Source organism: Grampus griseus (assembly GCF_964374135.1).
Source record: "Grampus griseus genome assembly, chromosome: 15".
Classification (NCBI taxonomy): domain Eukaryota; kingdom Metazoa; phylum Chordata; class Mammalia; order Artiodactyla; family Delphinidae; genus Grampus; species Grampus griseus.
This window is the reverse complement of record NC_139009.1, coordinates 68,826,076-68,850,807: the sequence shown is the minus strand read 5'-3', so window position 1 is coordinate 68,850,807 and position 24,732 is coordinate 68,826,076. Positions and strand designations below refer to the sequence as shown.

The 24,732-nt window shown below is 37.2% G+C and overlaps 1 protein-coding gene across 3 annotated transcripts in view; it reads right to left on the bottom strand.

The window, feature by feature from the left end:
• The window catches only part of CTNNA2 (catenin alpha 2), a gene marked incomplete at both ends in the record, with an annotated part of 1,036,807 nt that overhangs the window by 912,846 nt on the left and 99,229 nt on the right, over nt 1-24,732 (bottom strand). For all 3 annotated transcript variants that reach the window (XM_082672515.1, XM_082672516.1, XM_082672517.1), the window contains one exon: nt 17,140-17,335. In XM_082672515.1, the coding sequence (XP_082528641.1) occupies nt 17,140-17,335 (196 nt within the window). The remainder of the gene's footprint in view (nt 1-17,139; nt 17,336-24,732) is intronic.

Below are 24,732 nucleotides of genomic sequence, written 5' to 3'. Positions count from 1 at the left end.
TTACAAAATGGGAGAAAATATTTGCAAACCATGTATCTGATAAGGGATTAATATCTAAAATATACAAGGAACTCATATAATTCAATAGCAAAAAAAAATAATCTAATTAAAAATGGGTATAGGTCCTGAATAGACATTTTTCCAAAGAAGACATACAAATGGTCAATGAGTACATGAAAAGATGCTCAACATTGCTCATCGTCAGGGCAATGCAAATCGAAACCATAATGAGATATCACCTCACACCGGTTAGGATGTCTATTATCAAAAAGAAAAGAGATAACAAATGTTGGAAAGGATTAATATGTGATGGAATATTAGTCATCCTTAAAAAAGAAGGAAATCCTACCATTTGTGACAACAAATGAACCTTGAGGGCATCCATGAAATGAAATAATTCAAACAGAAAAAGACAAACACTGTATGAAAGACAATCCACTGTATGTGGATTCTACAAAAGCTGAACTCATAGAAACAGAACGTAGATTAATGGTTGCCAGGGGCTGTGGGGTGAGGGAAATAAGGATATGTTGGTGAAAGGGTACAGCTTCCAGTTTTAAGGAGAATAAGTTCTGGGGATGTAATGTACAGCATGGTGACTATAGTTAACAACACTGTATTGTATATGGGAAAGTTGCTAAGAGAGTAGATCTTAAATATTCTTACCATAACAACAATAACAACAAAATGCTAATTATGTGAGGTGAAGGAAGTGTTAACTAACCCTATTGTGATAAACCTTTTACAATATATGAGAATTAAACCTTCACATTGTATACCTTAAACTTATACAGTGTTATATACCAATTATGTCTCAAGCTGGAAAAAATATTCTAAAAAAACCCCAGCAGAGGGCTGTGCATACTTATTCTTAATTCTTCTTCCTCTTCCTTTTTAAACAAGACCAAAATATATGAGATATTAGAGAATAACTCATTTGAAGATATTGTTTCTTACTTGAGAAATTAAGACCTGAGATGAAAGTAGGCTTTCTCAGAGAAACAAGCTTAATTATTGATGAAGCCATCCTGTTCCCCTTCTCTTGAGGAACACAAACAAACACATGGGAGCTCTCAGGAGATTAATGTACCAAGAAGAGCAACCTCCTGTTATTTGGAGCTTTTGACATGAAAAGGAGACATATTAGTTATAATATTTACATTTATATTTTAAACATCATCTACTGTTTCAATGGAAGCCCACAAAGAAACAGGTCAATACTATTGGTTGTGACATTTAAGAAATTACCAAAGCAGTAAGTTCATTAAGCCTACAATCCAATGTAAACCAATTAGTTCTCCTTTTCTGCTTATATTAAAAAAAAACACACATTCTAATGAATGTAAATATTTAATACTTTTGATCTTTCATCCCTTAAATACTCCCATATGAATCTGCATCAGTGAATTATAATTATTATAAGAAGCAACAAACTGCAGCCCATTCAAATACAGTGCACATTTTAAGGGCTTTTTAAAAGGCAGTTTTGTTAAATACTTTTATGCCTTACAAAGGCAATCATACTTGAGCTCAAATTTTATTCCATCCATAAGAACACAGAGTACAAAAAGAAATGGCATAAACACTGAAATACGTTATTTCAACAATATGTGCTCACTTACATAGCATCAATTACTTTTAGAAATTTGAAATGAAAGGCCAGATTGGCTTAATAGAATGAACAAATTTGAGTTGTTCTTTTTGGTTGTTAGAAGTATTTTTTAAAAGTAGAATTTCAAATAAATCATGACAACAGTTCATTAAATCCTTGTTCATCCACATTAAAATGATAAGAAATACAAACCTAAAACATGGATTAAACCAAAGCTGGAAAAATTATCTAAATATTTACTTAGAAAATACAGCTTTTTGGCTTATCTTTTAGTTTCATTTTTTAAAGCATGCCTTTAAAAGCAATTGAATGTTCACATATTTAATTTGAAAAGTGCTTCATGTTTTCTCAAATTCTTTTATGGCATTTATCTAACTTAAAATTTTGTGGATTAGATGGGACTGGTATTATTTTGACAATATCATTTTGACAATATTATTTGACAATATTATTTTGTCAATATGATTTGACAAACAAGAATTCTGACACAAGATGGCTGGCTGCACAAGGTGGCTTTTAGCAGAACTAAACTTCCACTGTCCCCCAGAAGCACATATGGAAAATCACAGGGCACCTTCCTCTGACATCTGTAACACCACAGCCTTCATTTGGTAGGTTAAGGGTCTTTCAAGAGAAATTCAGCACCAAGTGGCAACATACTTCCAAAGGCAAGCTCATAAACACTGCATAATATGGAGGTTTAGGAAAAATATAGGTAGTCTCATCTATATGTAATTGTTTCAAGTTCACAAAGAATCATTTATCTACTGTTACCCATAGTGATGATTAGCCTAACGTATCAACTTGGTCAGGCTATGTCACCCAATTATCTAATCAAGCACTGATACAGGTGCTGCTGTCAAGGTATTTTGTAAATGTGGTGAAAATCCATTATTAGTTTAACTTTACTATTTTTTTTTATTGGATAACCAAAGAACAGGAATCTTGAGGGGAATATCTTTAAAATTCTGCCTAACACATTGGACATGTCAAAGGGACATGAGCCAACACCAAAGAGCTTCTGAAGGACAAAACTTGATCAATTTGAGAAAAATAAGATGTTATTTGATTATATCCCAATGAATAAGAACATCCATACTTATATAAATTAAGGATTAAAATAAATAAATAAATAAGGTAGAACTTACTTATAGAATAATTCCAAGTAATAAATATAGATGATATGAGGGACATAGCACATCACCATTAGAACACCAAAGTAGTAATTTGCTGCAGGTAAGATCCACCGATGAATGTTAAACTTAATGGGTAAAACTTTAAGGAAAAACAGGATATTTGCATAGCTTCAAAGTACCTCACCTCCAAATTTTAATTAATATTTACGGCTGTTTACTTTTAAACATGTACTCACAAATTCTTTGCTACTTCTTCCTCCAAGGGGTGAAGCTTAATTCCCCTTCTACTGACTATGAGCTGGACTAGGTGACTCACTTCTAAGAAATAGAGCGTGGAATTGGAGAAATAGAAATTTACAGAGGAAAAACTTGGCAGGACTTGTTTTTGTGCTTTTCTTTACAAGAAACACTATTTGCAGGTGACATGAATGCATAAGTAGAAAGCTGCAGAAAATCTACAATCAGCTACTAGAACAAATAAACAAATCTAGCAATGTCATAGTATACAAGGTCAACACGGAAAAATCAACTGCATCCCCCATACAGTAGCAGCAAACAATTGGGAAGCTAAATTTTTAAAATCCCATTCAAAGCAGCAACAAAAATATAAAATACCTAGGAATAAACCCAGCAAAATATGTCCAAGACTCCCACAATGACAACTATAAAACATTGCTGAGAGAATTTAACAAGATCTCAATACATGGAAGTGTATATACCATGTTCATACGTTCAAAGACTCTGTTAATATAGTTATTATCATTAAATTGATCTACAGACTCAAAGCAATCCCAATAAAAATTTCTGCAGGTTTAAATAAATAGATAACCGGCTGATTCTAAAATATATATAAAATTCAAAGGATCTAGAATATCCAAAGTAATTTCAATAGAGAAAAACAAAGTTGCAGAACTTTCCCTACCTAATTTCAAGACTTACAAGGCCACAGTAATCAAGACAGTCCGATACTGGTGAAAAGACAGACAGGTAGACCAATGGAACAGAACAAAGAGCACAGAAACAGACCCACACATACATGAGCCCCCTATTATCAGTTTAAGTAAAGAAGATTACCCTTGATAATGTGGGTGGGCCTCATCCAATCAGTTGGAAGGCAAAAACAGAGAACTGCTGAAGGGGAAGATATTCTGCCTCAAGACTGCAGCACTGACTCCTGTCTGAGTTTCCAGCCTGCTAGCCTACCCCATTTGCTAGCTTCTACAATCACGGGAACCCATTCCTTAAAATAAATCTCCTGATATGTGTACATATATAGCCTACTGGTTCTGTTTCTCTGGAGAATCTGACTGATAAACGTATCCGCTCTTTCAGTTGTCTTATAGGTTCCTACCAACCAAAAAAAATTTGTTTTTCTACTTTGTTCTCTATGGAGGGGTTAGGAAAGGCCTTTCTGAACAAGTGTTTTCAATTAGCATTTATAGCTAATTTAACACATAGCTTACTATGTGTTAGTCACTGATTTAAGTACTCTGCCTATATTAACAGCTACCCCAAAAGATAGGTACTACTGTTATTCCCAACGTACAGATGATGAAACTGAGGCCTATGGGATATTAAGTGACCTATCACACAGTTAGTAAATGCTAGAGTCAGGTTTCAAATGTAGGTTGTCTAGTTTCATAACTTACGTTATAGCTATGCTATATTGTCATTTTAAAATGGGTGGATGTAAGGCATATTTTGGAGTTAAGCTAATAAAATTAAATTATGGTTTTGGATGTGAGGGAAGAAGGAATAAAGTATAACTCATGCTATCGACTCAACTAAGTTGTTAGTCCCATGACTAAATGGAGAAAAAATAAAGGAAGGTATATTTGGGTTTGAGTGAGAGCAATATTACACAGATTTACCTTCAGCAGAGGCCCAGAGGTAAACATTTTGGAGTCTTTGGCATATAGAGTGAGATGACTGACAGAGGAGGAAAGAAAGCCTGAGCCCTGGCACATTCCAAAATTTAGATTCTTAAGCAGATGTGGAACCAGAAGGAGGTGGAGGAAAGGAGATACTGTGAAGCCAAAAGCCATGAGAAATAGGGGTGGCCCAGGAGGGAAGCATGGTTGTCAACTCCATGTGATGCTATTGAGAGACTGAGCAAAGCTGTAGAGAGAAATGGCCAGATATGACCGACAGCTGAACCCAGTAACTGACCACAGCAGTTCCATGGAGTGGTCAGTCTGAAAGCCAGAATGGTGCGAGTGAAAAAGAGACCACCCATAGCACATTTATTTTTAAAACTCATGGGAGATAGATTTGTGATAGAGCAAGTATGGCAAAATGTTAATGACAGATTTAAGTAGCGGTTTTGCAGGGATTCCCTGGAAAACTGTTCAATGTCTGAACACTTTCATAATAAAATGATGGGGGAAATGCATGGAAAATATGGACATCACATTCAGGACTGTGGTTCCCTGGCCAAGCTGAGCAGTGAGCGCAGGAAGGGAAGGATATACAGACATTGAGGTAATAAGCAGGCAGCTTCCACTCCATGGACAAAGTTTTATTTCTTAAGCAAAGAGCATACTGGTATTCTTGTTATTCCTCATGTGGTTCTGTATCTATTATATTGCATGATAAAAAGAAAAGTAACTGTGGAGTAAGAAAAATGGGGTTGTTGGAGGTGGTTTGCAGTTAGGTAAGGTTTTCTGTTTGTTTTAACCTATCACATTTGCATCTGTTTGAACTGCTCTGGTAGAAAGGAAGAAACTGATAATTCCAGAGTGGGATGAGATCACCCAAGTTGAGTCTTCCAAAAGGTGACAGGTGAAGGGGACCAAAAGCTCCAGTGGAGGGGTAGGTTTGGGAGAAGAAGTGGCTCTTCATTCTTTTCGACCCATGAGGACAAGAATACAGGTAAACAGCATTAGGCAGTGACTCTTGATTTGTAAATAAACAGCATTAGGCAGTGACTCTTGATTTAAAAAGAAGTCATTCATCTGCTGCCTTTCCTATCTGCCCTTTTCTCTCCAATTTAACAGGAAGTCCATTATTAGCTTATAATGATTAAGATTCTCTATGCTTAGCTTTGAGATGTTGGGATGGCATCTCCGTAATTTATTGTAAGTTCTGATTTTTCCATATTGCCTGTATGTCACTCCTGAGGGCCGGTCTTCTAGGACCTTATGTTAGCATGCGATTAGCAAAATTCAGCATGGCTTTAGAAGCTGTTTGCCTTGTCCATTTATTTTCTTTTCCGAAAGCTTGCTCACTCGGTCTCAGTTTCAGAGGGGGTCCACTGCTAATGAAGACAGCCTGGGTTGCATCAAGTTGCTGGCATATATCATAATTAGGGATGCATCAGTGAATCAGCTTCATTTTGGACAATCCTACCCCGTTGTTATTCAAGATGTTTACGTCAAATGCATTTTTGATTGAATTACAGACTTAGCTATTAGGGAGGAAATGCTTGATAACCAGTTTTCTTTATGGGGTAAGGCAGCATTTCCTTTTATGCATGGTAGGGATCAGATGTTTGGTTTAATTTGACCTTAAAGCAAGGTGAAATTCAAATGAAATGGAGGTTATTGAGTGATCTACCTGAAAGATTGTTTTTAATTTTATAATTAAAATATCATAAAACTTTACGTTTACAACTGGTCTGTTATAAAGCATAAGAGCACAATTTGTTGCTCCGTTGTAACAAGTACCATAACAATGATGATAATGATAAAGGCAAGAGCCACCAGGCTTTTAGAGCCTGCAGCTGCTAGGTCTGGTGCGAAGCACTTTACATGCATCCCATCATCTGCTCTCCACAGCAGTCCGGGAAGTGTGTGTATGAATAGCCCCACTTAACTCATGCAAACACTGGGGCAGAGAGGATAAGTAACTTGCCCACGTCACACAGCTAATGCAGCATGAAAACTGCAGAACTGGAATCTGACTCTGAATCCGCTGCCTCACACCTGCCACCATGCCCCTTCCTGACACCTGGTCCATCCCAGGGTGGATCCGTATGAATAGCATGCCTGGCTCCTCTTTAGTCTCTGACATTGTTTTTTCTTCTTTTCCATGGATCTCTATTTTCTTTCTTACTGTGTTTTGTATATCCCTGTAAGCCTCTTTAAATCTTCTCTGTGAAAGGTAAGAACAGTTTTCCTTAAGTTGACAAGTTTGGACCTCAGTAAATGGTATTAAAGGGAACAGTCCTCAGCTGGCAGTCTTTGAAACCAGATTTCCCATTTTATTCATGCAGATGTATAATTTACCATTCCTTGCAAATCAGTTTAAGAATAAGAATATTTTAGCATCCACACTGTATTTTGTCCTTGCCATTTTGCTAAGCACGTACGCATAAGGGCTTGTTATTATGGTTTCTTACTATTGTGCTCAGCTCAACTAATGATGTATCAATATTGGTTCATTAATTGTTACAAGTGTACCATAATAATATGAGACGTTAATAATAGGGAAACTGGGTGTAGAGTTATGAAAATTTTCTATATTACCTTTGCAAATTTTCAGTAAATCTAAAAGTATTCTAAAATAAAGCTTTTTTTTTTTTTAATGCAACAAGTTTAGGTGATTTTTGTAGAGACACAAGTTTTCAAATCAGTAGGGTAAATCCCTAGGACTGAGACTGATGGGTTGTATGGTAATTCTATGTTTCCTTTTATTAAAAACAAAAAACGCCAAACTGTCTTCCAAAATGGCTTCCAAAATGGCTAATTCATTTTGCATCTGAATGTACAAGAGTTCCTATTGTTCCACATCCTCAGGAGCATGTCTTACTGTTAATTTGGAGGATTTCATTGACTCTAGTAGGCATACAGTGAAGTCTCTTTCTTGTTTTAATTTGCATTTCCCTAATGACAAATGATGTTGAACATTTTTTTCAAATGCTTATTTGCCATCTGTATATCTTCAGGTCATTTGCCTGTTTTTGAATCTGATGGTTCCTTTTCTTATTGTTGAATTTTTTAGAGTTCTTTATATATTTTAGATACAAGTCATTTATCAGATATGTGACTTACAAATATTTTCTTCCAGTTTATGATTTTTCTTCACTGTCTTTCACAGAGAAAAAGGTCTCAATTTTAACTTCAACTTACCAATTTATCTTTCATTTATCATGCTTTTGGTGGTTCCATTTTTAAATTGCACTTCTGTAGCCTGAAATCATCACCCTGTTTAATTTTTTTTGTCTTAATTGTCTCTCTCTTATCAGAATGTAATAGTCCTATAGGCAGAGAATGTCTGTTTTCTTTCTTCTGTATTTTATACTCCCAACTCTGCAAATAGTACATGTGCTTAATAGATACTTAATAAATATTTGTTGAATTAGTCAATTAATGGATATGGAGCTCTTTCAGCATCAGTATGGACTTGAAATGACTAACAGAATGATGTTGCCAACTAAAAATGGTCACTTGCCATCTGGCTCTACAAGGATCAGTTCTCTAGCTACTGCAGTCACTGACCTTCAACACACCCTGAAACGAGTTCAGGGCATAGATCAGGAATGAGGCACTCTTGTGCTCTGGGAAAAACTGGCAGAACACGCTTCAGATAGTTAGATATTTTCAGAAAGAGATATTATGAGCCCAATTTCTTTCATCCTCTCATATCTAGGAAAGCTCTAAAATCATTAATGGATGAGCAGCAACCTTCTTGTGACTAGCAGCAACCCTCTGCCAAAATGTGCGCTTGAATGCATGTCTCCCCCTTCACCAAAATCACATATATACCAACCAGAACCACCCCACTTCTTCGGAGCAGTTCCTCAGAGCTAGCCAAGAGGCTGTCTCCCTGGCTATGATGCTCATGTTGCCCCAAATAAAATCTAACTCACAACTTCCACATTGTGCATTTTTTTCAGTTGACAATGTTAGGAGAACACATACAAAGTCTATTACAAATGGAGTAACAACCAATAAATGGAAGCTATTATTTTTATTATTCTTGCTGAAAGATTACAGCATTTTAAAACCCCAAGGTCTCCAGCAAGAGGGGTGAGGTGAAAGAATTGTCTACCATTATCTCCCAATATGTTGCAACAAGAGCCATAAACAGGGCTCCAGGTTGATGTGGCATATTCCTGGGCCCTCAGCTAGTGCAAACTTTGGCTCACTGGTGTATTTTATTTAACAAAATATGCAATAGATAAAACTACTGCAAATGTTAAAATCTGCATTAAGATGAACCCTAAGGCGTATGGCATTTTCACATTTATGCATGTTTTTCTTCATGATACTTTCATATCAAACCTCTTTTTATCATTTTTGTCATTGTATATATCTCTAGGTTTTTTTTATTTTTTTAACGTCTGATAGCGAAGCTTCTGAAAATTTATCTCATTCCTGGATAGCACCCTTTTCAATGGAAATAAAGACTTTAGTTTAAGATGATGTATATAAAGATGTAATAAGTTTAGGTTATTAACGATTCTCAAACTTTGGAAGCATAAGATTCATTTGGGGTACTACCTGGAAATAAAGATTCCCAGTGTTACCCCAGCCATACTGAATCTAGTTTTGTGGCTAGGCCCAGGAATATCAATTTTTTATGGACATTGCCCAACCTCACCCAGGTAATTCTGAACCAGGTGGTCTGTGAACTTCACTCTGAGAAACACTTGTGAAAGAAACCTCTATAAAGGAGGGAAGCAGGTGCCATGGGAGGGACGGTGAACAGCAGTGTGGGGACACAACAAAGCATCACCAGATCCCTGACTCAGCTGCAGTCTGAAACTGCAGAGACACTCACCATACCAACTTCAAGGTCTACCCTTACTTGATCTAATAAACATGCACTCTATTACATTACTTGAATAATAGTATTTTTTTACAGTAATGGATCCTACTCAGCAAAGTCCAGGCTCCAAGAAGTGAGACATGTGATGAGAAATGAGTTCTCTTTCTTTCTCATCTAGTTTTTGCCTCTCAAATCCCCATTTTCTGTCCTAGAATTCTCTTCTTCTCTGAAGGTGCTCCCCTTCACTGGAAGCACCTGCTCCCCTAGCTCTCCAGCCATACAGGAGTGAAATATCACCCCATGACAAGAGGACCCCACATTCACAATACAGGAAAGTACCATCCATATAAGGGTAGTCAGGCCGCCGCACAGTACAGAAAAAGGAAGTTCAATATCTCTAGTAGACTCAAGCATTCAGGATGCAAAGAGTAGAGGCATAAAGCAAGGGATACCTGAGAAAAAGGACAAGCAGAGGAACATCAGAATCCTTGCAATACCTGAAATGCTCCTCCTTAGAGAGGCTGACCTCTGTGGAAAGTGGGGTAGGAAAGAGGACACTCCCCTCCTTCTTCCCCACAGTGTTGCTTTACATATTGATAGGGCGGCTGGAGGAAAAGAGGCAGAACTGCGTGAAGTTAGGAGCTTCTTGTCCAGGGAAATGGCCTCTGACCAGATCTCAGCTGGGGAATTCACACAGTTGATATAAATGGGAAGTTTCTGTTGGACAGCTCATTCCACCAATACTGCATCCCAGTACCAAAGCGGATGGGAAAGGAGAAAGCTACCAGGTCATCAAGAGGCAAAGATTTATTCCTCCTCAGAGATGTGAGGACACCTTTCTCTCTCCCTCTGTTACTTTTTCTCAGTCTTGTTCTGTCTGTCTCTGCCCACTATTCATCAGTTACTCAATAAATATTGATTGGGTAAAAAAAGAATAGTAATAGTGGAACTAGTTGGTATAACCATATCACTCCACATTTGAAATTGTATCAAAACAAAGAAAAGCTTGAATGAATAGTGAAAGGTTTGACCACCTCTTTGATTTAGGAAATGCTTCCATGAAGAAGCTACCTCTTTCATCTATCTGTACCTCTTTTATCTATACCTCTTATCACTTTGCTCCATGAGATCCCTCTTAATGTTGGGTTAAGGTCATGTACATTTCTGTCTACACCCTGGCCTGGCACATCTTATTGGCTGGGCCATGTCTTAATTGTTTTGATTTGTCTTGCCCAGACAGAGAGTGGACTGTTGACAGAAGAATGAAAACCCAAGCAACTGCTCCAAGGCTTAAGAGGGTATGGAAATATAATAATGAAATAGCACAGAACCAACTGCTGTGTTACACCATTAAATTAATCTGCTTATTGGGCAAACACGAAGGACAATGTCTATCTTTCAAATGACAGCCACATGGCTTTCTTTTACAACAACATTAAGTATTTCACTGTTCTACAGATTTAGTTCTACTATATACTTATATTATAGTTATACTATATACTCAACACATATTCCCTGAATGCCTACAGAATGTCAGGCATGGCAAAACATCATTTGGCATGGAATTATATCTATCCATAACCTCTTAATATAGAATATCAGGCTGTCCCTGCTATATAAGTCTCCCCTATCTAACTCCATGTAAACTACAAGCTCATAAATCTCATAAAATGACTGATTGCTCTCAGCTCACTAAAGTGAACCAGTAGCTAACATAGACTGATGAGTCATCCAAGTAGGGCTGATGAGCAAGAAGCAAATTAGTCTAGTTCTTTTCAAATCAGCTGCACAAAGGAATCACCTGGGGAGCTTTAAAAACCTCAATGCCTGGGTTGCATCCCAGAGTTCCTGACTTAAATGATAAGGCTCAAGTCCTAGATGTCAAGAATTTCCAAAGCTCCTCAGGTGATTCTAACATTTGCTAAAATTTGAGAACCGCTAGATTAACCCATAGTTTAGAAACTAGAGTCTTCAATCCAGGGAGAGCTTGGTGGTAAACATTAAAAATGTTTTGGCATTCTTTGTCCCAAAGCTGGCCAGAGCTTCCATATGAAGACCTGATTGAAATAACTCCCTCTGCAATCCCCAGGAGCAGCTTTTCTATGTAGAGTTCACAGGCGGCACAACTATCCAATCATAGTTTGCTGGGACCACTTACAACGACCACTAATTCTAAGCCACACTGAGCTATTCAATCCTCCTCAGGAGACTGCTAGACACTGATGCAGCTCTCCAGAATCCTGGGTCTAAGATTGATCATTAATAAGAAGGAAAGCTATTTTCTTAAGGAGTACAGATTGATTTCATAAATTATAATGAATAAATTTACTCTGACATTTATATAAAATTTAATTTCTCAAAAATCCTTGTGACTTCATTATGTAAAACAACTTAATGAAGCAAACACAACAATTACTGTCAGTTTTTGAAAAATGGAGACACTGAGGTTGAAAGTGGTTAAGTGATTTAGCTTAAATCATATAGTCAATGACCAAAGTAACACTGGAAGTCAGATATATTAATCAAACATCCAATGCTCTGCTAACTTCATATGTAAATCTCTTTGAATATCACCTGCCATGTGCTACAGCATCATGCCAGGTCCTTTAAGAGCAGAAAGAAATCTACACACATCATTGGTCCTATTCTAATGAAGTTTAAACTTAAATTAGGAAGACAATATACATATATGTAGTACTTTACTTATGATAAAACAGACAGACACACACACACACCCTTGACCAACCATCTTTACCCAAGTCTAAACTATCCCATCTTTATCCAAATCAAAAATATCAGTGTTCTAAGCTTTGAATACGATTTCTCTTCTTTATATATGTTTAGGTAATTTATTTTGTTACTTGTTTTTAATACAAATGCTGTCATAAGCCTGCTCAAATATCTTTTTTTTTCAGTTTATAACTTAGAGTACGGTAAAATCTTCTACTGAAATATTCTAGGGTAAAGATATTGTCATCACTTATACTGAGCACTTTAAAAAACCTGACATGCAGCCTAGGATTAAATACATATTTTTTAAATGATAAATTCAAACAACATTAAGTTTAACCCTATGAGATACAATAATGACATAGTTAAATAGATAATTTCATATATAATCTTGCCAGATTACAGTAATTATAATCATGAATATTGTGAAACTTCAAAAGAACAATAACTCATTCTATATTAAAAATCTGAAAATGGAGATGTAAAATACTAAAGCTTCAGGTATTTACTCAGGCTGAAAATGTTTTTTAAAAGTGGCAATCCTGGGACTCCCCTGGTGGCTCAGTGGTTAAGAATCCACCTGCTAATGCAGGGGACATGGGTTCGAGCCCTGGTCCACGAAGATCCCACCTGCTGTAGAGTAACTAAGCCCCTGCGCAGAGCGACAACTACTGAAGCCCGCACGACTAGAGCCCGTGCTCTGCAACAAGAGAAGCCACCGTGATGAGAAGGCCATGCACTGCAACGAAGAGTAGCCCCTGCTCACCGCAACTAGAGAAAGCCTGCACACAGCAACCAAGACCCAACACAGCCAAAAATTAATTAATTAAAAATTTAAAGTGGCAATACTTTTGGCCATTTGATCTAAAAAAGCAAAAACAGCTCAATAGTAAATGATATCTAATAGATTTAATTCTGAAAGTATACATCATTTAATAAGTAAGCATGTGTGGATGCTAGAGCCACTTTAAAGGAGGAAACTGGAAACTGTTTCTAAATGTCAGTGTTTTCATAATTTCTGAATATCATCTTATGTATTAGAAAGTAGATTTCTATGATGGAAGGAAAGATACTATGTTTCAAAGTTTCAGTGACTAAATACACACCTGCCCTAGTCCTCACTTACTCTCCCAAGTTCCTTTCTCCCCATCTCTCTCTGAAAGTCAACTCAGCCTCTCACTTCCAAATAAAATCTGGGTAATGGGCAAATAGAAAATTTGGGCAAAGCCAGACAGGCTACGGATATTACACAACAAATAACCAAGTTGGGGCAGAAAGCAGAAAAGAGAGCCTGTGGGTACAGAACTGGAAGGAGGGTGTGAGGACCTTGTTCTCAGGGATAAGAAGCACAGACGTCTGAAGTGTATTTGAGACTGAGAGGTATTTGAAGATGAGAGAAACACAAGAGAATTTCAAAGGCTTCTTCCAATAAAATTTGTTATTTTGCAAATATAACAACGTTTCCTTGAATTTGACCCTGTTCAGAAAAGGACATGTAGCAGTTAGGCTTTGAACAGGCAACACATAAGCATCATTTCTTATGCATAATTTTTCTGTAACAAGAAATGGGTAATATAATGAAAATTTAAAATATCCTCTAGAATAACAACCATGATAAGCTGTCCTAAATTAACATCTTTATACTTTCTCACTCTAATATTCCTAGAACAGTCTGGCCAAGAACTATGTTGGTTATTATATTATGTCCACAAAACACCATTTCATACAAGCTTTGAGAAATCTAAAATATAATTTCTACAGAAGGTGTGAAAACTAACTTCTAAGGAAAAAATAAGGGAGAGCTAAGAGGTTGCTGGGGAAACTAAATGAGAAAATGTAACTTGTCTGATAACAGATAAATCTTTGAGAAAATGGACTAGAGACCAGTTAATAAAAACCCTCAGGGCTTCCCTGGTGGCGCAGTGGTTGAGAGTCCGCCTGCCGATACAGGGGACGCGGGTTCGTGCCTCGGTCCGGGAAGATCCCACATGCCGCGGAGCGGCTGGGCCCGTGAGCCATGGTCGCTGAGCCTGCGCGTCCGGAGCCTGTGCACTGCAATGGGAGAGGCCACAACAGTGAGAGGCCCGCGTACTGCAAACAAAAAAAAACAGAACCAAAAAAAAACCCTCAGTACTAGGGAGAGGTTCACTATATTGATGGTGGTGATGGTTTCATGGTGCACACACCTGTTAAAACTTATCAAATTGTGCATTTTAATGTGTAAAATTTATTATCTATCAGTCAACCAAAAAAAGGAAAAAAAAAAAAAAAACTAGCCAGGCTACAGATGCATGAACACGTGTCCATCTGCAATTCAGAAGCAGTACCAGTTTTCAATAGCACTTGGAAACTTGGAAGCTATCATGTTGCTAAAACGCATACACAAATATACTCCATCCACATTAGATGAAATATGTAAAATTTAACACTTCAACTTAAAATAACAATTTACATGAGTGTAATGTAAATAAAATTAACTTTTAGGGGGAAGAAGATGGCAGTATGAAGAAGGGTTGTTATTTCCAGGGGCCAAATATCCATCTGCGAATTTAAAAAGTGGTTGGTTTGCAAGAAGAAAGGGGATAGAACACTCATTCATCTATTCCTTCATTCATTCAACAAATATTTATTGAAGTCTGATGAGTGCTAAGCATTGCAAATCAATGACCGCAAAAGAGACAGAGTGTGTTCTCTACCTTCATTAATTTCTAGTGTGGCAGAGAAGAAAGTTATCAATCAAGTCACCTCACAAAAATTAAATTATCCTGTGGAAAGTGACAAGGAAAAATCCATGAAAAAGTATGACAGGAGAGTCAGGGAAGGTTTCCATGGGAAAGTGTTCTTTGAGCTGGGATATGCAGAATGAGTCACCCTTAACTGTGAGAGAGGAGACAGCATGTATAAAGGCCCTGGGACAGGTAAAACATGGTGCTTCTGAATAACTAAAACAGAAATTGTTGAATTTAAGAGATACTTAGGAGTTAAAATCTATGGGTCTTGTAATAGACTGTATCTGGAAGGAGACGGAAGTAGCAAGAATGATACCAAGATTTCTGCAATTGGATACGTATGTGTGGCATTCATTAGATAGGAAATGGAGGACACAGGTCAGGCTGGGGCTAGGTGTCTGTTCTAATTTCATGGTGTCTTAGAATTTTCAACTAAAGCTGCTGAACAAGACTACATCAAAATTAAAAACTTCTGTGCATCAAAGAACACAACCAGCAGAGTGAAAAAGTAGCCTACAGAATGGGAGAAAACATTTGCAAAACAATATCTGATAAGGGGTCAATACCTAGAACTCTTAACTACAAGAACAACAGTAATAAAATAAATAACCTGAGTGAAGAATAGGCAAAAGGCTTAAATAAACATTTCTCCAAGGAAGATATAAATATGGCCAACAAGCATATGAAATGATGCTCAGTATAACTAATCATTAGAGAAATGCACATCAAAACCACAATATTGGGCTTCCCTGGTGGCGCAGTGTTTGAGAGTCTGCCTGCCGATGCAGGGGACACGGGTTCATGCCCCGGTCCGTGAAGATCCCACATGCTGCAGAGTGGCTAGGCCCGTGAGCCATGGCTGCTGAGCCTGCGCGTCCGGAGCCTGTGCTCTGCAACGGGAGAGGCCACAACAGTGAGAGGCCCGTGTACCACAAAAAAACAAAACAAAACAAAACAAAAAACCACAATATCACCTCACACCCATTATGATGACTACTAAAAAAAAAAAAAAAAAAAAGAAAATAACAAACATTGTCAAGGATGTGGAGAAACTGGAACCCTTGTGCACTGTTAGTGGAAGTATAAAATGGTACAGCTGCTATGGAAAACAGTCTGGAGGTTTCTCAAAGAATTAAAAATAGAAGTACCATAGGATCCAGCAATACCACCTGTGGGTGTAAATCCAAAAGAACTGAAAGCAGGGTAATGAAGAGATTATTTATATACCCATGTTCATAGCAGGATTATCCACAATAGCCAAAAGGTGAAAGGGACACAAATGTCCATCAATGGATGAATGGATAAAGAAAATACCATATAAATACATGATAGAATATTATCTAGCCCTAAAAAGGAAGGACATTTTGACACATACTACAACATGGATAAACCTGGAGGACATTATGCTAAGTGAAATAGGCCAGTTACAAAAAGACAAACGCTATATGATTCCACTTACATAAGGCATCTAGAGTAGTAAAACTCATAGAAAAAGAAAGTCAAATAATGGTTGCCAGGAGCTAGAGGGAAGGCGAAATTGGGGGTTGTTTAACAGGTATAGAATTTCAGTTTTACAAGAGTTCTGCAGATGCACTACTCAACCATGTGAATATACTTTACATGACTGAACTCTACACTTAAAATGATTAAGATGATATATTTTATGTTATATGTATTTCAACACAATTAATTTTTTTAATATGCTGAATAAATATTGATAGTATTATAGCTATTTTGCTAGCTATATAATTGATCAGTCGGTAGCTAGCTAACCAGAGAGAGAGATTTTTGAGGAAAGCTGTGAACTGAAAATACAAATTTGGAAGTCATACAAAGAAACAATAATTTTATTACATGACATTCTTCTGTTCCCTGCATCCTTAAAATCTTGAATTTTCAAAGACTCTATAAATGTACAGTCTTCTCATCCTATCCTCCCTAAAGCCTGAGTTTGACACAAGAGTCTGGTTTCATCTCCAGGAGAAAACAAGTTGAAGATTTTCAAGCAACAGCAGAAATGGAGTGTTACCAGCTGTGCTATACTGCCACAACAAAAAAAATCTCTACCTGTCTATGCACCTAATTCTAGCAAAATTAAAAATGAGAAGTGTAGACAGGAAAAAAATAAGACTACTCTTTTGAGTAGTCTTATTTTTCTAGAGAAAAATCCACTGTTTACACATCAATATACATCCTTCTAGAATAATATTATTCTGCCTACCTTGTTTGCGTACATCCTCAACAGCAGCAACCAATTCTTCTTTGAGATCTTGACTCTCCTTAGCGATCTGTTCACCCTTTTCCAGAAAGTTCTGAGTGGCTTGCTCTACAGATGCAGCCAGTACATGGGCTTTCTTTGACCTCCCTTTCTTTTTACCAGATGGACCTTTGTTGCTTGTGTTGACAAGGGTCGTCACCTTAAATACAAAAGAACAACTGTAAAATTACTCTGCATAACTGTCTGGAAATAGCATATTATCATCTCATAATTTTAAAGTATCCTTTGCTTATTAAGTCATGAATACACATCACATAGCCTTATCTTAAGGAAAATGTGGAATTATATAGTTTAGCATATAAATTAACAGCAATTTATTTCCTGTAGAAGAAAAAAGCATGTGAATAAGGAAGAAAAGCAGATTTGCCAGTAGCTCAGTTTCCAATCCACTGGAGGGGGTGCTTTCACAGGTTGACAAATTTAGCACTGGTTGGAATACCCAGCTTCAGGGAGGAAATAAAATAAAATAAAATGTAGAACTGCCTTTGAGCTTTGAATCAGAAGAACCAATAACGGAGCCCAAAAGTCAGGGCAGAGGTGCATGAGTAGTTAATAAATGGTGGGCCATCAATACGCATTATTTATGTGTCACTTACCAAGGACTTTGAAGAGCCTTGCTATTTCTGATTTCATCTTGTAAAAACAAAATGGTAAATTTGATCCAAAGAGACCGAATGATTCAGTCTCAACATTTGGTTAACCTGCTAAAATTTCCAGAATTGAAATTAAATTTGCATTCTCACTCCTTTTCTAAGTATCATAATTTGGATACAATATCTCACCTGCCAAACTTCTTTTAGCACTCTGTCTAGAGCTATTTAATATGCTAACAAGGCTTTTAATATCTTTTAAACAACTTATCTCCTGCAGACTTCTGAACCTTTATTTTCTGCCAGTGAGAAGTCTGGGAGGGAAATGAATGCAACTGTTCCATATTCTATTCAGCTAGTCATCTACACCTCTGCATTTTTTTTTATCAGCTTCCTAAGAATGTGGATGTTGCAGTTTATTTGCACTGACGTGTATCCTGGTTAGCAAACTAAAGGCTTTGTTGGAGCTTATCAAGAAAGCTCGTCCAGAGAAAAGTTCTAAATGCTATGGTCTCTACAATTTACTCCAAATCCGAGAGCAAGCGGTTATTAGGCAAAGTCACAATTAATGTCCAGTCAGTTTACAGGGCAAGAGATAATATCAGAAGAAAAGTATTGAATAAATGTGAACCAAGATGATGAATGTAGCAGAACCATTACTTCAGAAGTGGTTAATACAGCGTTGGGAGCTGTCATATTCAGCTTTCTTTTGATTGTTAATAATTAGACACAGTGAATTAAAAAAGGACTCTGTAAGGACACTTAAGTACAAACACTAGACAGAAAAAAGAAAGATAAAGTCATTAAGAATAAGACTGTCAGAAAACGCTAGTTAGCTATAAAATACATATGCAGTCAGTAACACCTTGCAGTCTTTTCAGTTCCACCCACAGAGGCAACCATCAGAAGAAAGACAGCCTGTCTCCAAAGTTACTTTTTGGAGGTACAGGAATGTTCTCCTTAAAGACGGTTTACTCTAGCACATTAACATAGCTCTCTTCCAGGAACCCCAACTCTCCAAAGAGCCGCTACCTGGAAACGAGTTTTTATGCTTCCTAAGCAAACACAGCAAACATCTCAAAAATCTTTTATTTGTATTTATTTTTATTTTTTAATCAAATGTATTTCCCATAGAACATTGTATAAGGTTAAGGTGTACAACATGTTAATTTGATACATGTATATAGTGTGTTAATACATGTATATGTTGTAATATGATTGCCATTGTAGTGATACTTGGCACCTCTATCCCTTTACATAATTACAGTACAATATGGTTGTCTATATTCATTACACTGTGCATAATTTCTCTATTTAGGCTAGGCTCTTTATTGGAGGAAAATATTCCTATTCTCATTGATATCTGATTTGTTCTCATTTTATATATAGTTTTGAGACGTTCTGTGATCTAACTTTTCAGTCTTCAAAAATTAGAAAAAATGAATGGAGTTGGAAGCCATTAATGTTAGGCATATTGGCAGTTTTGGGGAGTGGAAGCTGACAGTGAATCTATTAATACCAAAAGAGCTAAATGACTATATTCTGGTTCACCTTCTGCAAAGGCAAACAGATTTCAATTTTTGTGTTGTCTCATGGTGCATTGCTGTATTAAGCACAGTTTAGGTAATGCTCATAATAACAAGTCAGTATGAAGTGTCAGTATGTGGGAAAAAATAAACATAGAACATTACCAGGAAGTTCCTTAGAAAAATGTAATTACTTTCAAATGAAGCAAATCCATTCAGTCCTCTTTTAGTAAGAGCTCTCATTTATTCACATGTGGAAGAATGTAAAGGGATACAAGATAGCAGAATAGAAGGAAAATTATGAGGCTCCATAAATGCTCATGTCTTAATCAGTCTAGAATAAAGAAATAATTGTTAACTCTCCCTATTGCTATTCAGTGCTTTGTTGAAGAACAAAGTTAACAAATTAGATAAGAAAAAAGAAAGAAGAGATATAAACATTAGAAAGTAGACACATTAAATTGTCATTACTTATAGAGAATATGAACGTATCGAGAAACTACAAAAGAATTAAAAGACAAACTATTAGAACTATTAGAGGTTAAATACTAGATAAGCAATAACAACCTAATAGAACACCATTACCAATGAAAAATCTAGTTTAAAATATCCTATTCACAATAGCCATAAATTGATATTCTCAGAGATAACCATAACACAAAATATAGAATGTTGTATGAAGAAAATTATAATTGTAATGAAGAACATGAAAGATGATTTAAATAATAGAGAGACACACCAATGAGCTCTGGAGACTACAGATCTCTGTGTCTAAGCCTGATATCCAGGCTGGGACTAGGTCTTGGGTAGATGGGGCTTACAGACTTTTTTTTTTTTTTTTTTGCGTTACGCGGGCCTCTCACTGCTGTGGCCTCTCCCGTTGCAGAGCACAGGCTCCAGACGTGCAGGCTCAGCGGCCATGGCTCACGGGGGCCAGCCGCTCCGCGGCCTGTGGGATCTTCCCGGACCGGGGCACGAACCCGTGTCCCCTGCATCGGCAGGCAGACTCTCAACCACTGCGCCACCAGGGAAGCCAAGACTTACATACTTTTGAAGGTCTAGTGCAGCTTGTTGGCAACCTTTTAAGAGATGGTTATTCTGTAGAAATTCCTGGTTGAATGGTACACCTTCTCTTACCCCAATCAGGCACTCTCTCTAATCCCCACATCAACTTTCACCCAAGGCAAGAGTCATTCAAGATCCACACAATCCCATTACCTCTCTAACAATTTGTGAGCACATCTTTTGTGCAGAAGAAAAAAAATAGAAAACATAAAGTTCCAGCAACAGAGACTAGGAGTAATAGCATGAACACTGACATGTAAAAATGGGCATGATGTTTTCTAGGTAGTAAGGAGACCATTCTCACTTGAGAGGGCGGCTGTATATGAATGATATAGGAAACAAGATTAGATAGATGCGGTGGAGTAAAACTTTTAAACGCTCTGAAACCCAAGCTAAGGAGTTTAGCTTTTATTAGCCACTGTCAACATTTTTTTTAAATGAGAAGCATATGTGTTAAAGTGTCCGTGTTCTCTTTCCATTCATTTCTCAGCCCACTGAAATTCTGCTTTTATCCTCACACCTCCTGTAGCAGAGTCCTCTTAAACTGATCTCTCACTAAAGTAATTAATAAGTTGCCAAAATCAAATTACTTTTATCTTATCATACTACTCTATCACATTTAGTGCTATTGACTCACCTCTTCTTTCTCCTGGAAATATCTCCTGGCTAATTCTTTTAGCAATAATCTTTTCCTTCTCCAAACTCCTGTCGCTTTTAGGAGGGTCATCAAGCTTACTTGTCTCTGTACCCACCTTTATCTTCCTCCCTCCTACACCAGGAAAGACTTGCTGCTACCACCATCCTTTTTTTTTGAATTTATTTTATTAAAGTATAGTTGATTTACAATGTTGTGTTAATTTCTGCTGTACAGCAAAGATATTCAGTTATTCATATGCATACATTCTTTTTCATATTCTTTTCCATTATGGTTTATCACAGGATCTTGAATCTAGTTCCCTGTGCTATACAGTAGGACCTTGCTGTTTATCCATTCTCTATATATACTAGTTTGCATCTGCTAAGCCCAAACTCCCAACCCTTCCTTCCTCCACTCCCTTGGCAACCACAAGTCCGTTCTCTATATCTGTGAATCTGTTTCTGTTTGTTAGATTAGTTCATTTGTGTCATATTTTAGATTCCACTTACAAATGATATCATATGGTATTTGTCTTTCTCTTTCTGACTTATTTCACTTAATATGATAATCTTTAGGTCCATCCATGTTGCTGCAAATGGCATTATTTCATTCTTTTTCTATAGCTGAGTAATATTCCACTGTACATGCATACCACATCTTCTTTATAGATTCATCTGTAAATGCACATTTAGGTTGCTTCCATGTCTTCGCTATTGTAAATAGTGCTGTTATGAACATAGGGGTCCATGCATCTTTTTGAATTATCATTTTGTACTACCACCCTTTTAAACTGATCTTCTGATCACATCATTCAGATTCACTGGCTATGCCAACTTCTCTCTAAACCCTCAACATGGCCCCTCTCTGTAGGCAACTCAACCTTAGCTTAGCAGGATATTTGATTTTCTCTAGTCATATATCTCAAATATTTCCTCAATGTCTCTGCCTCTCATCAAAGAAGAGAAGAAATCCTGCAGCTCATAGATGAGAGTATAAGTGGTTAATCGTTCCAGAACCTTGACCTAATGATGGTCCCAATGGACCCTGGTCAATAAAAAAACCTCAGCAATAGCAAGAGGATGGGAAATATAGTTTTCAGATACATTGACTGTGTGATTTGAGTATGAAACTATGAGACCCAGGCTGGTATAGACTGCTCATCATCTAATGTCCTAAGAGTAGACCCTCCATTCTTACACAACGGCAAGTAATGCAGTAGCCAACACCACTTCATTCCTTTCTTTTTTTTGCAATGTGTTTTATTGGAAGGCAACTTATCTGACCATGTCTCTTCAACTTGATCAGTTCTCTGCTTCCAGGATGTACAAACTCAATAGACATGGAAGACTTCTTCCCAAACTATAAGCAATAGTGAGGGCACCAAGGCACTTTGTCTTGGCAACTCTGTCACATCTGCCCGTAACCAACAACAGTGTAGTTTGTCTAAGCCTTATCCATAGGGCATTCGATTGAAAGTGAGCTCTGGAGATATCATTGTCACCCAGGGCTGGTTAGAAATATAGACTCTCAGGCCCCACTCCAGACGTACTAAAAGAGAATCTGTATTTTAACAAGATCCCAAAGTAATTCATATGCACATTAAAATCTGAGAAGCACTGAATTCTAGGACAATGATTTTCAGACTTTATCATACCTTATTATTATTATTTTTATTATTACTATTTGCAGTACACGGGCCTCTCACTGCTGTGGCCTCTCCCGTTGTGGAGCACAGGCTCCGGATGCGCAGGCTCAGCGGCCATGGCTCACGGGCCCAGCCGCTCTGCGGCATGTGGGATCTTCCCGGACCAGGGCATGAACCCGTGTCCCCTGCATCGGCAGGCGGACTCTCAACCACTGCGCCACCAGGGAAGCCCCAGACTTTATCATACTTTAGAATCACCTAGATGCTTGTTAGACGGCAAATTCGTAGATCTTATAGTGCTTCTGCTCATGTAGGTCTCAGCTAGTGTATTTCACATGCATCGCATGAAATTAGGATATGTATGGTTTATAGACTTTACTTTCAGAAACAGCAGTCTAGCTGAAGCAAAAGAATATGAGAGAGATAAAGCAATGACTTCTAGAGGTAAACCCTTCCTCTTATTTTAGGTGCCATGACATATCAGGAGTCCGCAAAAACAACTTGTTGATGAATTGATTGAAAGGCAATTTCCTCTGTTAGGCAATCACAAGGAACTTGGAAAAGTAAGAGTAAACAGATGTGAATGCTATAAGTCAAGCCATTATTTGAGCTCTCCAGAAAACCAATAAAAGAGAACCAAGAGCTGAAAATAAAAATGATAACTTAATTTTGCTAGATTCATGCACTCTGTAGATATGAGTAGTTAAGTCTTTATGAATTCTACTGTTGCACTGTTCTAAAGTATTTCATTTGTCATAATTGCTCAGCAAACATAACAGAGAGCTTTGATTACTGTTATAGCTTAAAAAAAAAGCAAGAGCATTGTGAGGTGCATATCTGAAAACAAAATGATCAAAAACAAGTTATTTATTCCAGGAGAAACAGAAGATAAATGCAAAAATCCTTAAAGAGGAAAACTCTTTAAGGGAGTTAAAATGCTCAAATGGTAGTATATTTGATAACATGAAGCCTCTAGGAGAAATCTTGTCAGGTTTTGAGCAGTGCCAAGTCAGAAAAACAACTGCCAAGTAATGAGTCAAAATGAGGTCTTCCTTGAATCACTCCTTGATTACCTAATCTATTCCTTTTGCCATTATACAGTAGGCACAAATATGGCTTGTACTTTTCCTTATAAAATATATGAAATGATATACGCTCACCTTGTGGTACAGTCCATTATAAGTTGTTTCCTAGCACAGAATCTCCAGGACCTATAAGGTGTATGTATATTGTGCATTTTGGAGAGAAAAGGAGATCAGCACAGTGACACTAGTGCTCGAGCAAAAGGAGGTGATAATACAGACTTACGGTAGTCTCACTAATAACTAAAGTAAAACTTCCATGTCATAGAAACTATTGCAGTAGAATTTCGGATTGAACTGATCTTTTCTTCCCAAACCCAACTCCACATCCCGTTTTAGACAAAAAGAAGTAAATTACAAGAACTGCAGTTACTGATGCTTCCACAACTTCAAAAGTCAGAATTAGAAATGATGATCTTTTATAACGAGGCACTGGTAATTTAAAGAGGGATAAAATAAAGAATAATTCTGGTCTCTTTGTCTTTGAAAAATTTCTTCCCACTTATTTGATATTGACAGTGTAGATTAGTATGTATGTTCATTGATACAGAGTCCTGGAAGCATGCATTCTTAAACTTTGAAGGTAAGGTTTTATTATATCTAAAGCAGACCTGAACTTCTACTAGTTAATTAATGCTAGAAAGAAAGCCTATAAATAATGTTTCTCATTTAAGTTATTGTTCTTTGTAGACTCACCTGCAATTTTTAAATAAGGCCACAAGGCAAGCCTTCCCACTCAGTTGCTTTGGTATACTTTTTCCAAATACTTTATCTTGAAGAGTATACAGATGGTCTCTGACTTGTCATGGTTTGACTTACTGATTTTTCAGCTTTACAATGGTGAGAAAGCGATATGCATTCAGTAGAAAACATACTTCGAATTTTGATTTTTGATCTTTTCCTGGGCTAGCAATACGTGCTATGATACTGTCTCGTGATGCCAGGCAGGGGCAGCCTCAGCTCCCAGTCAACCCACCATCCCATGATCCCG